The 14214-nt window shown below is 47.8% G+C and overlaps 1 protein-coding gene across 1 annotated transcript in view; it reads left to right on the top strand.

Moving 5' to 3' along the window:
* ABCA12 (ATP binding cassette subfamily A member 12) overlaps positions 1-2594 on the top strand; it is a 79459-nt gene extending 76865 nt beyond the window's left edge. The window contains exon 54 of the mRNA XM_058840562.1: positions 350-2594. Within this exon, the coding sequence (XP_058696545.1) occupies positions 350-469 (120 nt within the window). The 3' untranslated portion in view covers positions 470-2594. The remainder of the gene's footprint in view (positions 1-349) is intronic.
* Positions 2595-14214: the final 11620 nt, after the last annotated feature.

The following is a 14214-nucleotide window of genomic DNA, read 5'->3' as shown; positions in this document are numbered from 1 at the left end:
TTTATGAAGTAATAATGGGACTGTATTAAAGTGTGATCAAAATGAGCCAGAGGCATGGGCATTGCCTCTCTGGCATTTCAGGAACCTGAGCTGCAGGACAATTAGGTTCTGTGCAGGAATTTCCTTTGGATCCCAGGTGTCGATTCCTCAGTCCAGGAGTGCACATCCATTTATTTACATGAGCCCATAGAAGCCCAACAATTTGCAATTCTCACATTCAGTGTGAATCCATCCCCGAGTGTGCTCTCCAGGCTCACAGTCAAATGAACAGCCATGCCTTTTTTATATTCATTCATATCATAAATTATTTATGCTGCCACATACTGAGTGTTTTCCTTTAAACTTCCAGGTTTTCATCAACTTTGCTAAAGATCAAGCAGATCCTGATGGTGCAGACGCAGGTCCTGATGTGACGCTGGACAGCTCTGACACAAGTAGCCAAGCCAGCACCATAAGCTCCATCTATTGAAGGGATCCACCCACACAGGATCATAGAAGCTGGGGAAAAGACCTGACAGCCCCTCCAACCCTGTTTTCAGGGTGATTTTAGGGTGATGGGGATAAGCAGTCCCATTTTCTTAAAGTACTTTGTTTTTTGATATGCACTTCATTAATGTCACTAGGACTATGGTAGTTGTTTGAGACTGGCACTTGGTTACAAATCAGATTGGTCTTTCCACAGGTTCCTTCCTCCCCCCAGTTCTTGTTTTCTCACTGTAATGGCTGTGAGGATTTAGACAGCATCACCTGCTGCTCTGGCCGTTTGCTTACAGCAGACGTGGCCGTGATGGAGCAGAGGAGCTGTGGGCAGCACAGGGTGTTTGACCACAGAGCAGCCCCACAGCCACAGAGGAAAGCCCACGCTCCACTCCCTGCTCAGCAGCAGATTTCCTGGGTGACTGAGTGAAAGTGGCTCAGTTTTGACAGGCTTCCCCCTGGGGATATGGGGCTCATGGCCTTGCCCCTCCTCACAGGGGGTTGTGAGGGTGCAGGTGTTTTGTGGCCACTGCCAGGGGCCATCTTTGGTAATGACATAGAGCTTATCTGGTTATGTCAGCACAAATATAACTCTTTTATATGTTAGTGCTTCCAGTGGTTTTGGTTTGTTCCTGTAGCTTATTCCAGTTCTGTAACTCCTCAGGTGAGTCCTCTGGTCCCAGGCAGTTCCTGGCTCTTGACATCTGGTGGAAGATGATTCCCCCATGAGCCCCTTTCTCATTCTGGCTGGAGGTCAGGGCTGCTCTGGTATAGCTGAGTGGTACAGGGCAGCTCTGTTGGCTGAATGCTCTGGCAGGAGGAAGCTCTTTTCTTCATAAGACTCTATTTCCCTGGGCACAGTGGAAGCAAGGAGCATCCCCCTTGCTCATAAACCCTCCATCTCCAGCAGCTTTTCTTCTCTGTGTCCTCTTCAGTGACCTTCTTCCTCAGCCCCACGTGCTGGTTGCCCCCATGACCCCAGAGCTGTGTTTTCCCACATAATAAGGTATCATTAGCTCCTGCTTCAAAGACTCTGCCTGCTGGCTTTAAGGGAGTGCTCTGCCCACTTCTGAGAGCAGCCCCCAGCAGCTGAGTTCAGCACAGCACCACACACATCCCGCTCTCTTCCCCCAGAATGATTAATAGATGGAATAGTTTAATATGATTCTTTATTATATGTATCAGCATAAGGCCCCAAAGACTTGGGCATTGATGTACCTTCAAGCACAAAATGAACTTAAACTCTGAGCTCAATAAACTTGCTGTTGCTGGTAAAACAGATTGCAGATAAAGCCTTACCTTCTGAGACCTGGGGTGGCCCAAACAACTTACCTGGGTTCACCCACACAGTTCCAGCCAGGTGGTTTCTTCTTCCTTTGGGTCTTTTGTTGTTTTTTGGGGTTTTTTTGCCTTCCCCCAAGCTAATTTGAGTCAAAGGAGCCTTTGATGAAAGCTGCAATGACACATCTTTGTTACCCTGACCATAACTATGACTAGTTCAGCTCCTATGTGATGCCAAGGTTCGCTGTGATAATCGTGCAAGGAGTAGGTACTTTGTAAAATCCCAAACATCCTTGATATTCAGTGGGATACTGAGGTTCAAGGTTGAGCTGCTGCAAGGAGGCCACGTCCTCTCCTTGGTCTTGGTGTAAACTTCTTACTGATAGCAGGAGTTTTATAATGGATTGAAAGTATTATTGAGCTTTGAATTATGCCTCAACCTGCTGACAGTAATTAAAACTGGGATTCAGCTTCTTTCCAGAATGCATTTGACACCTGCAGTTTGTAAGTAACTGAAAAAGCTGCCCAGACATCCATTGTAGCTGCTTCTATTATTATGTCTCCAGCACTGCAGAAGCTCTTTTTTCTCATTTTCATTGCACATCTTACACAGACCACAGTATAAAATTAAGCTTTTCTCTAATGGAGGGCTTGTGCTCCCTGCAAAGGACTCAGAGCATGAATGCCAATGATTTAAATGCAGCCTTGTAATACCAATCAGAGCATTATTTTATTATGTCGATGGCTTTGCAACTGCCAGTGAAAGATGGATCTTCAGACTCTGTCCAGATGTACTTTACATGTAATTGAGGGAGACTGATACAAAACTATTCTTTTGTCCCTTTAGAGCCTACTAATCAAACAGGAAAAAAAGAAAAAAAAAAGAGGAAGTGATTCATTGGAATACTTCAGCAAGTTGCAATTTAATTGTGCAAAATAGAGTTTTGAGGGGGGAAAAAAAAAAAGCAAAAAGCGTCCTTTGAATTTCCACCCAATTTTGGCATTAATAGAAACATCTGCTCCATGTGAAATGTGTCACGGCCATGATCTACGCTCCCCCTTCTCACTCTCAGGTAAAAATAAACCATCTGCTATTGCAATCAAGTCTGTGGGTATTGGTCCAAGCAAGCCAGAGTTTATAGACTGGGGGGAATTTAACTGAGGCCCGTAGAGAAATGCTTACAACTGTTTGGGGGCTGGAAGCATCTGGCAGGGAGGTTGTATATAATGTCACCAGGGGCTGAATTACCATTTGTGCCACATTACAAACATCCCCATTTCCTGCAGAGCCTCAGATTCGGAGGTAGGACATGCTCCAAGCTCAATTCCGAGGCAAAAACCTTGGAAGCCAGTACCCTCCTGCTTCTGAACACCAGCCCCATGCCTCCCATCAGCTCTTTGTCCCCCTGAGAAGGTTCCAGGGGTGGCCAGCAATACGGAGCACTGACTGAGAAACCACCCATGAGAATGTGAAAGGTTTTGAGCAGGGTCTGCAGGGCAGGGAAAGGATGAAGTCCCAATATTGGGTGTCCCCCAATGCCAGCTCTCTCTGAATCCCCTCACTAATTTTGGCTTTATGTGACTCTGCTTTCAAAATGAGCCACCAAGCTTCCTCCTTCCCCTGGCCTGAGCAGGGAGCTGAGGTTGCTGCCACTCGAGCGCTGTGTACCACAGCACGTCACCTCTCCAGGAGCCAGAGGTGAGTGCTGCAGTCCGGGAGGAAACAAGCTTTTCATCTTCCTCCTTTAATTCAGCATCACCTCAGCCACCCCAACAACCCTCAGGAGGCAGCAGTGCCAGGGCCAGCCCTCCCAGCCTGGCCACACAGCCCCAGTTCACTTAAAATGCTCCAGCACATCGCACACACCTGGGAGAGGCAGTGCAGTCACTCAGCAGGGCCAGGGAGTCGAGGAGGAATTTCAGAATTGGTTGTGGGCATGGCAAGGCTGATTGAAGTCAGGTTTGTAATTTGAGTTCTGGACTTGGAGACAATGATTCAAATCTGCATCCTGGCTCTCCTTCATCAATTTGTGCTGCTGGGGAGAGCACGGTGCTGCTCCTGCCTGCTTAGCTCTGCTCTCGGCACAAGTAGCCACCGAGGGCTGGTTTTGCAGGGTCAGAAAGGGTCTGGCAGGGGCTGGGGAGAACTGTTCAGAGAAGCCAGTGTTAAGTAAAATATTGTAAATATAAATTCAAGGTCTCTGATGGGATTTTTTTGGTCCTTTCCTGAGAGCTGCAGGAGTGTTTTTTTTTACTGGGTCAGTTCAGAAAACATGTTTACAGCGCAGATGAACATATCCAGGTAAACAAAACCCAGTGGTTACTAAAGCTTAGGAGCTGGTGGTGCCCACAGACCTGCAGCCTGTGAGGAGTCACTCCTGTCATCCAGAATTTGCAGGATCCATCCTCATAACAGGCTCGGGATGGGGCTTAGCCTGTTGTAGGAGCTTCAGCTTCCTTCCATTGATGCAGCTTCACTGAAGCTGCTGTGAGGCTTTCTGGCTTTTTACAAGCCAAGAAAAATATCTGTCTCTTCAGTTAATAGGGGAAAGGTTATTTTGTGAGCTGGTGGAGAAAGAGAAATGGGTTTTGGATGGCAACAGCACATAGCATGATTTTACTCCTTTTTTTTTTTCTTTTTTTTTGTGGACTACAGCTGTGATCTTGCATAGCTCCAACAAAATATCAACAGCATACTAAAAGTGAGCACAACACAGAAAAGCAGCAGTGGGGAATGACAAAAAAATTGAATTCACCAGAATTATTATTCCATGGCAGTATTTAAATTAAAAAAAAAAAAAAATCACTCTAATTAATTTAGTTGTTCAGGGAGAGGATGGAAGGAAGGAAGATGGCACTAAAATAATAAGAACAACATTAGTAAGGGACACAGCCAGCTCTCGCTGTTGGCTCTGCTCCTCATGCTACTCACATACACAGCACTGGGAAGGAGGGAGCACGATGGGGAGCAGAAGGGGGAGTGCAGCCCATTTTGGGAGGGAGTATCAGAGTTGTGGGGCTGGAAGCTGCCCCATGTCACAGTACAATCCTGCAGCACCTGGATGGTGGCACGAGCCAGAATGGAAGAGTCCCACTGGTTGAGCCTGGGATGAAGGACACAGATCCTTGTGCCTGCAACCCATGGAGCAACACTTGGAACCAGTTCCCTCCCCCAAATGCTCGTCCTGGGGGATGCAGCCCCCACTTCATTGCTCATTGCTGCTGGAAGACCCTTCTGGGAACAAGGCCTTCACCAGGGAGAGCAATCCTGAGGGCCCCATGCTGGGGGGGAGACAAGTAAATGGCGACGCTCCTGCGAGCTGTAAGGCTCAAAGCAACAAACCTCCCCAACCTCGAGGGTCAGGGAGGTGCTTTGGTTTGAAGCAGTGAGTCTTCCACTAGACCAGCAAGTTGGGTAGAAGAAATTTCCTCTCTTGGAAAGAGTTCAGGTCTTCACTGACTTGCCTGACAAAGGGAAAAACAAAGGATGGCCACAACAATTTACGGTAACGCACATGAGATGAAATCCAGGTGAAGACAGGGTAATAAGTGAGGCTCTTACCTCCATTAGCAGGTCAAGGGGAACTCTCAGCCCTCTACTCTCCATGTCCTGGTTGTCAGGGGAAGTGTTTTTGCCCAGCCCTCTGCTTGAGTGTGCACTGCCTATTTCCCAGCCAGAGACAAACAGATTGAAGCACATCTAGTGTGTGACAGGAAGGAGGAAGCAGGATGATCTGCCTCTCCATAACCAGACCCAGCTGGGTTATTCCTGCGAAAGACAGCAATGAATTTAAGTTAAAATGATACCAACCAGATTGAAATGCAATTAAAGGAGTCCCCTTAGGGTTGCACATCCAATTAGTAGCATACCTTTAATTACACCAGCACAGTTTCAAACAGATACGTGCTGGGAGGGCCAGCAGCACAGAGCTGGAGCCTGCCTGGTGACCCGTATCCGTGAGGTCCCAGAGGAGGTGCACGTGGCTTTCCATCACCATCAGTGGCCTGCTCCTCTCCTGGAGGGGAAAGGGCCCCCAGGGTGGCCCAGCCTGGCCTGGGGGCGAGGCAGAGGAGAAACACAGAAACCTTTTACAGTTTTGTAAGAGCGATTTTCTCCAACAGACAACTGCTGGAAAACAAGATCCAGGTGCTTCTAAAAGGTAAGAGTTTTTCACACTTTTTTGTACATGACACTTCCCTCTTGCAGTGCCAGAATGTACCCTGCCTCCAGGAACCATGAAAGTTAAAGCATCAGAGTTGACTTTGGTAAGAAAACTCATTAAAAAATTAACAATGCAAACATTAGGAATTGCTAGAAGCACCAGAGCACTTCTAGTTGTCCCTCAGCCATCTCTGTGGAGTTACATTAGGTAAAAGAACTCAAAATACCTCCCCACCTTTAACCTTGAGCATAATGCCAGCCCCAAAGTGTCAGCTGTGAGTCTGGAGTATGGTCCTTGGTCTGGAGCCTTCGTTCAAGTCCATGTCAAAGCCTGTCATCAGGCTGCTCTGGACAGCAGCAGGCTGTGCAACCACGCCTTGCTCCCCCAGATTCTTATTTGAAATCCTGTCAAAGAGAGAAAATAAAGCTGAATGTGACTCTCCTTCGCCCATTGTGCCACGAAGCCTGAGGGCTGGCGTGTGTCGATAACCCAGGTACCCCTTTTTAATGCAAACTCACATCAGCTTGCATCACATCGAGCCCTGGGATCTATTCTGAGAGGTGCACGGAAGCCGCTGCTTCATCCATCTTCACTTGCTCTTCCTCAAGTGTTTCTTTAAGTACCTTCAATGTCAGCAAAACGAGCAAAAGTTGAGAGCATAGGTTTAATCAGATTAACAATTCTAATCATTCCCATCCATCACTGCAAAGCAGCTGCGGCGCTGCCGAATCCGTTCTGCTCCAGGAACTCGGAGAATCGGAGCCATACCTAATCAGCCAGACAAGGGCAGCTCTGAGCTTGCTGTAAAGAGGAAGACAGCCATTGACTCCTTTATTCATTTTTTTTTATGAGCCTCCAGAGCCTTCCTAGAAATTATTAAAGCCTCTCCGAGGAGCGCAGCGCTGCAAAGGGAGCGATTCCTCCAGGGCTGGTGCTCACGCTGCGATAACGCCCTGTGTGAACGTACTGGGGCATGGGATTTTGTTATAAACCACTCTGGCTGCCCATTTGAGGGACCCTCCTGCTCCTCAGGGGTGGGTTATAAACAGGGATGTGTGAAATCAGGCAGGATTAGGGAATACCGTGATGCTGCAGCAGTGGGGACCTGCACAGGGAGGATTTGGGCTGAAGGCCAGGCAGTGTACAAGCATGTGCAACCTTTAAAGAGCTAGGGCTGGGCCCCCAGATGCCTGCAGGGGATGGAGATGTTTGAGGAGGAACGGGATGTTTTGCTCCATGCCTGCTGCCCTGCCTTTGCTGACAGTGGAGGCAGGAGAGCAGAGGGATGCAGCTTCAGACCGAGTTCATATTTCAACCATTCTGGAAATCCCGTGTGCCAGAACCACGTAACTCTGCCAGCCTACAGGAAAATGTCACCACTGGGTGAATGTCAGTGACCTGTGAGAGCAAGAAACCTTCACAGCTCCCTTGGAGAGTCCTGATGTTCTAAGGGGTCATTTTTCCACTGTGAATATCCTACATGGGGTGATTTCAGGGCTTGAAATCAGCTCATATATGATGTTAATATAGTGCCCCTGTGAATAATACAGCACCACTTCTCCCATCAAGTGAAATGGGAGAGGCAAGTGTCCCCCCTGGACTGCTAAATTTCTGTATTACTCACCAGCCTCATCCTGATAAATCAAAGCTGCCGTGTTGTACTTCCCCCCCAGCCCCCTTGGCATTCTTGAGCTCTGGCTTAAGCAGGAATTAGAAGAGCTGGCTTGGGCTGTGTAAGGGAGCTCTCCAGCCTAAGTGGTTATCCAAGTCCTTGAAATCACCTTAGGATGTGGGAAGCTGTTTTCCCATCCACCCAGGCTGTGACATGCAGAGGTGCTCAGCACCAATCTAGTGAAAACAGGAGGGTCTGTGCTAGGGTTTTCCTATCCCCATGGGTCTGTTTGCAGAGTGGGGCAGGAAAAAGGAGCCTGTCCAAAGGGTTTGGATGGCTCAGGGCTGGGGAGTCGCAGTGGCAGGATGGGACAGTGTGGGTGCAGGGCTGGGGATGTGCACTGGGCTCTGGGAGGGCACAGGAGCTCACAAACCATCCTGCTTCCCTCAGCTGGATCAAGGGGAGGGATTACAGGAGAAGCAGAGCACAAAAACAGGGGTTGTGCTTGCAGCATGGTACATTTGAGTGACAGACCCTGCTAACCCACAGGGAGGGTGTGATGGTGTCATCCACTGTCCCGGTTTGGCCCTCTTCCCTGCAGGGGCTGGAGAAGCCAGACCTGCTCCCAGGTCAGAGGGAAACCCCATGGCTCATGGGTCAGACCTCTGTTTCTTCTGGAAGTTTATGGCAATCCTATTTGTGGATTAAAATGAAGCTGTCGAGACTGTTGGTACAGGATTTACAACGTGGCCTCAAAATAGAGGAGAGAAGGAAAGCTGAACTCTCCTTTGATGTTTGCAAGTGTAAACTGCAGACCTGAGCTGAACACACTGTAAATAAGGATCATTAATCATCAGCTAAGTGCTGTGCAGTTGCTGTTATTTACTGTAACAACATAAATCATCAGAAGCCGCTATCATGTTAATTTGGATTTAGTACGGATTATTATGGAAAAAAGAATATCCTCACCTATTTACAGAATACATAACTCTACTTGTAAACCCATACAGATGTGCTGTGGCTTTTGTTCCTTAGTTTCCTCCAGCTAGGAAGCAAGTCAGGAAAATGTTCTGTGAGCTCTGCATGTGTGGGATTGCCAACAGTTCAGGCCAAGCTGCAGCCCAACAAAATCGTTCTTGTGCTGACACAGTAAATCAGCACCGAGGGCAAAAGCAAGACCAGGAGGTCTTGGACCTGTTTCACCTCCCTCCAGCCCCAGTGCAGGGCACAGTGGTGACAATTCCCAGTTGCTGCACTGCATCCATGGATCTCTGCAGTAGCTCCATGGGTTTCCTTATTTTTTTGTCTGCAGCTCAACTCTGGCTGTCACATTTAAAAAGCACCAGGCATGGGTTTTGTGGGATGCTGGAGCCTGCTGCTCCTCCCTTTGGAAGGAAGGCTTAGCAGGGAAGGAGCATTTAATTTTAAATTAAGGGAGCATTACCCACATATTTCATATTCTCCAGAAATGCCAGCTGATGTATTATTTTTTCCCCCTGATTTGACTTTATTCAAGCTAAAAGGTGGGGCTGAGACACGCATGCACCAGAGCAAGGCTGGCAGGGCACCAACAGGACTGTGCTTGGTGCTTTGGGTGTGGAGCTCATGCCAGATTGACCCCATCCCTCTCCACAGATCATTTCTAAATTTGGTGTGACACAGCTTCACTGCCCAGGGATCCTCATCTTGGTGCTTGGGCGTCTGTCTCTGCCCTCAAGCATTCAGGCAAAGTGGGCTGTGTCTACTCTACCTCCAAAAAATAACTTGCATTTTTTAAAGTGAGGCAGGTTTGTTGTTAAGAAATCACAGCAAATTTCTTCCCGAAGTTAGTGCAGCACTCACAGTCCTGGTGTCAGAGTTATAAAGGATAAAGTTATCTGCTTTATCCTGGTGGAACTGGAGGTGCTGAGCCCTGAGTGAAGGTGTGGAGATCCCTGACTGACCTCATGGAGATCACCAGTGCTGCTTTGGCTGGAGGTTAGTCCTGATTAAGAAATAGGCCTTGCTATCTGGGAAACAATTATGGTTTACATTTATAAAATGTAACTGGAAGGGAAATAAAAAAGATCTGATTTTTTTTGGGGTGGTCCAAAGATTTTCCTTAGGCTTGAAGCTGCAATGATACATTTAAAAACAGTCACAGGTAAAAAGAACAAAAGCAATGTCGGACCTGAACCTGCACTCCAACAGGTCAAAAAATGCAAGTAATTGCCTTTAATGGTTTCTGTCATTTTTAACCTGTGTTTTGTGTGTGCCAGATGAACAGACATCAAACCAGGGTGAATCTCTCTAAGCGTTGAGCCAGAGCTGAGGTTTGCATAAATTAAAACTGGGTTAATTATAATAACTCTAGCACAATAGGGATAGGATAACAAGATTAATTAGAGGGGGGCTAATAAGAGGGTTCAAGCCACAGCAGTACAAAACCTGCACCCAGCTTCACCATCAGTTTCCTTGGACTTGTCTCCCACTCAAGTTGAAGGGCAATCCAACATCTAAAAGCCTCTGCAGAGCCTTGACTGTGTTTTCCCGAGCATCCAGGCTCGCCTCGCACCGACCATATGTCTGTCTCTGTCTGCTAGCAGATTGCACCAAATATTTTCCTTTCTTATGGTGGCTGAGCAAACAAACACCATCTGTGGGGCTCGCCGAGGGAAATCCTGGCCCCCTCGGCGCCAACGAGAAGGCAGCCACACGTGTCCATGATGCTGACATTTCTGACATCCATAGCTCGAGACAAGAACTCCCCTCTGCTCCTCATCTCTGCCCATCTGCCCAGTTGGGTCAGGACCTGGCATTTTGCAGATTTAAATTCAGATTTTATTGAAGAAAGGCTGGGTCCCATCAAAGCAGACTGCCTAGCCTGACTCAGGTTAGGTGGCAAGTGGAAGAGGGAAAGGATGTTTGTTGGGTGTCTCTGTCTTGGATGTATCCACACTGCTGGGGGCTTTGGGCATTTTCCAGCCATGCTGAAATCCCTCAAACCCCAGAAGTGATGGGCATTTTTGGTCTTGCTTGACCTGATTAGAGACAGAGATCTTGGAGGGCAGCTGTGTGAGATCCAAATTCTTCCCTGTTCAAACCTCTTTTCCTTTGGAAGTTGAAACTCTGGGGGTACCACTTGGTAGGGAGGATCTGTGCCATCTATCCATGCAACCCAGCATTGGAGCAGGGGAGCATCAGCAGTTACTGCAGCAAAGGTGTGAACGTGGTTCCCAGCTGGGCACAGGGTTTTCTCGTGCTTTGCTGTTCTCTGTTACTTGCCTTTCTGCAGGAAATCCCTTTTCTGGTCAAATCAGAGGGTAATTTAAATTTTGTCAAATCCCCCACAGTTTTGACCCGTGTGGGCACTGACAGAGCTCTCCTGCTGGGCGATGGGCAGGTGGAAATTACCTGTCACCTCTGTTGCTTTTCCACTTGTGCTTCTGCACTGCTGGGCCCAGAGCGTGTGCTCTGACCAAATCTTTTGTACAAGTGCTCTTTGGATTTAGCAATTCGCACGGTGAAAGCAGAACCAATGAACCACAGGCTTCTCTGCTGCTGCTTTTAATTAAAAATGCCATGTCTAACACCAGCAGATGTTCCTGCTATCGAGACTCGAGGAATAATTTAATGCCGTGTAATGCAATGCTGACTGTGCTGCTTAGTCTGAAAGTGTAATAGATTTTTTTTATTATTATTATTATTTCCTTTCGGGGATCAAATCCCTCAATATTTGAAATTTTAAAACTTGGTAGTCTAACAGCCCTAATCAATTACTGCACTGAATGATCTCAGCAGCCTGATGTCTGTCAAACCAGCGCTGCAGCCCATGCTGCCTCTGTGACCACGGTGAGCTCACAGGGCTTTGGGTCAGGAGCAAAATTGGCCCCAGAGGGGTGACCTGAGGAACAAATGAAGCCTGTTAAAACCTGTGATTCAGACATTTGGGGAGCCTCAAAGATGAGGCTGTGCCTCCTCCAGTTTTTTCTGCAGTCTTCTGATGAAGAGGATCCATCCTGTCGCTTGCTGTGGGTGCTCAGCACATCGAGCTGGGCACCCTTTCCTGGCAGGGTGCAGTAGTTTCAGGATGTTCTCTGTCTTCAGGTGGATGAGAGCAGAGGGATCCCCTCTTCAAGGAGCTTTGGCTCTTTTAACCCCTAGGAAAACAACTGATTTACAAGACTCAGTGGAACTGCTTCCCTCTGCACGTTCCTTCCTGTTACATGATAAATCATATAATAATTGTATGTTTGTTGAAAAACAGCTGGGGAGCTTCACTAAATTAATAAAATATCAGGTAGCAGTGTATTTCCATAAAAAGGTCTTTACCAGATGGGCAATGCTTTGAAATGAAGCACAAAGTAGGTGAAGATTTTTTACCTTCCTCCTCGGCCAGGGAGCGAAGCCATCCTTCAGTGCAGGTCTGGCTCTGGAGCTCAGCACTGTTTGGAAATCCCATTTCCAGGCCAGCACGGTGAGGATGAGCATTGCCTCAGCAGGGTACAGAGCCGCTGATTCATGCACGCACCAAACGCTGCTGCCTCACTATATCACACCACTGCTGAAACCCTTTTACTGGCTTTCTGTCATGCAACAAATTTATTTTAAAGTGTGTGGGCCTTATACTGCCTGAAATGGCTTTACTTGTACTTTAAATACTGCATAAACCAACTTTAGAGATATATTTCTTGCTTCCCTCTGTTCCCCCCACCTTTTTTTTTTTTTGCTTCTGACTGTCCAATTGGTTGCAGTAATTCATTGCTGAAGAAGACATTTCTTAGATTTCCAAGAGCGCCAGCTCCTTAACCTTTATAAAATTAAGGAGAATGAATCATTCGTGACTTTTACATCTTTCTTGAACGCAAGTATTTGTTAGATGCAGTCTGCCCAGGGCAGTGCTTTGCCTCAGTTTAACTGAGTTGTAAATGTTTGTAAATTCCCATATAATGTCTCAGCACAATGGAAACTATTGCATCTGTGGATTTATCGAGAGAGACACTAAACATATTTCAGCTGGAGGAAAGGAAAAGGAGGCACTTGTCTGGTTTACTGGGCTATACAGTATATATCGGCATCTCATATTTTGTGAACATAAATGCCAGGTCGACTCAAGAGATCTATGGATCAAATATTATTTGTAACCTGCTCTGAATGCTTCAAATTGCATTAAAGTTTCATCTCAGAAGTGAAGCCTTTTGCCATCTTTCAGGATTCCTGGTGCACTGGGAGATGCTGGGAGCTGGGTTGTTGGAGCACAGGATGAGCCAAGTAACAGGGAGTAGGATGTTAAGGTTGCACCTGGTACCTCTTCATTCTTAAGGGAAAAATGACAGGCTTAGCTTATTTTGAGTTTATCCTGGTTTTGGTGACGTGAGGGAGCAGATCCCTGTCCCAGCTCCACCCCTGCAGCCCAAGGACAGAGTGAGTGTGCCCATGTGTCCCTTGCTGTCATCCCCTCCTGTATCCAGCTGTGTTGGTGCATGCACACAGGATGGGAAGAGGCACCAAGGACGTGCCAGCTTGCAGGGCTTGGGGACAAGCTCCTCTTTGGGCAGCCTGCCTCTGCCTGCCCCTTTTCCTCCCCCAAGACAGGAAAGGAGGATGCTGAGCCCTGAAGCAGCTCGTTGCACTCAGATCCCGTCAGACACACATCCGAGCCCGCCTGCTGCCCGCACCATCCGACACGTGTCCCTTACAAGGTGCGCTTTGTTACACTAAGTGGTTTTTGTTGCGCTTCCACTCTCGCCTCCGTGGCTGCTGTTCTCTCCCCAGCGCCGCCGGGGGTGCCGGGCTGTCGGCAGAGGGGACAGCGCTCCGTGTTATTAACGCAGCGGGGCTTCCCTGAGCACCAGGAAACAACAGCCCATTACACAGCCACAGGCACACTTTTCACAGCTGGATCCCAGCGCGCTGATGCAGCTCCTGCAGCAAACAGCCCTGCTCTGCACGCAGGGAAACGAGGCGAGCGAGGCGAGGCGGGCTGGCATCCACCCCGGCCCTGCTTCTGAGGACCTGTGTGTCACCTTCACAGGCTGCTGTTTGACCTCTCAGTCCCCCCATGGAGTCCTTTCTCACGGACAGGGATTGGGAGTGACCATGAATGCAGAGAGCGTGATGCTGCTTCTCGCTGTGATGTGTCAGCTTTGCCCCAGACGACAGCAGCAAACGCTCTCAGATCCAAAGCGCTGAGAGATTTCACAATTCCACGTCCTCTGTGGAACACACTTCCCTGCACCTCTGGCTCATATTAGTAAAAAAAGATAAAATATTTAGCCTTCCCTAAATAAAGAAAAAAAATTATAAAATTCACAATTTAGACAATCTCTGGTGTTCAGGAGCCACAGAGTGAACAAGCTATGAAAGCAGAGGAGCGTGACACTTGAGAACTGGAGAACCTCCCTCTTGGAAGACATTAATAACTTATTAAGAAATACTTCCAGCCCTGATTGAACACACATTTAAGTAGAACTCCTTCTGTCTAGATAAGGTAAGGCTGGGACACCCCTCTGATGGCTGTTTTCCATGACTGTCGCAAACCAAATTTTGCAGCTCCATGCCGCCATGTCCTTTTATGATGAAGTTCCCTCAAAGAATAACTCGCTGGCTTTAATCATGTTTTCTCTGAGATTTATGGCTTGATGCTTATTCACTGGCGGAGCTTCTCCACGTGAAATGTCAGTAAGCCTGTTATAAATTGCT

The sequence above is a fragment of the Poecile atricapillus genome, chromosome 5 (genome assembly GCF_030490865.1).
Source record: "Poecile atricapillus isolate bPoeAtr1 chromosome 5, bPoeAtr1.hap1, whole genome shotgun sequence".
Lineage (NCBI taxonomy): Eukaryota > Metazoa > Chordata > Aves > Passeriformes > Paridae > Poecile > Poecile atricapillus.
The sequence above is the reverse complement of the archived record's forward strand: the minus strand, read 5'-3'. Positions and strand labels throughout refer to the sequence as shown.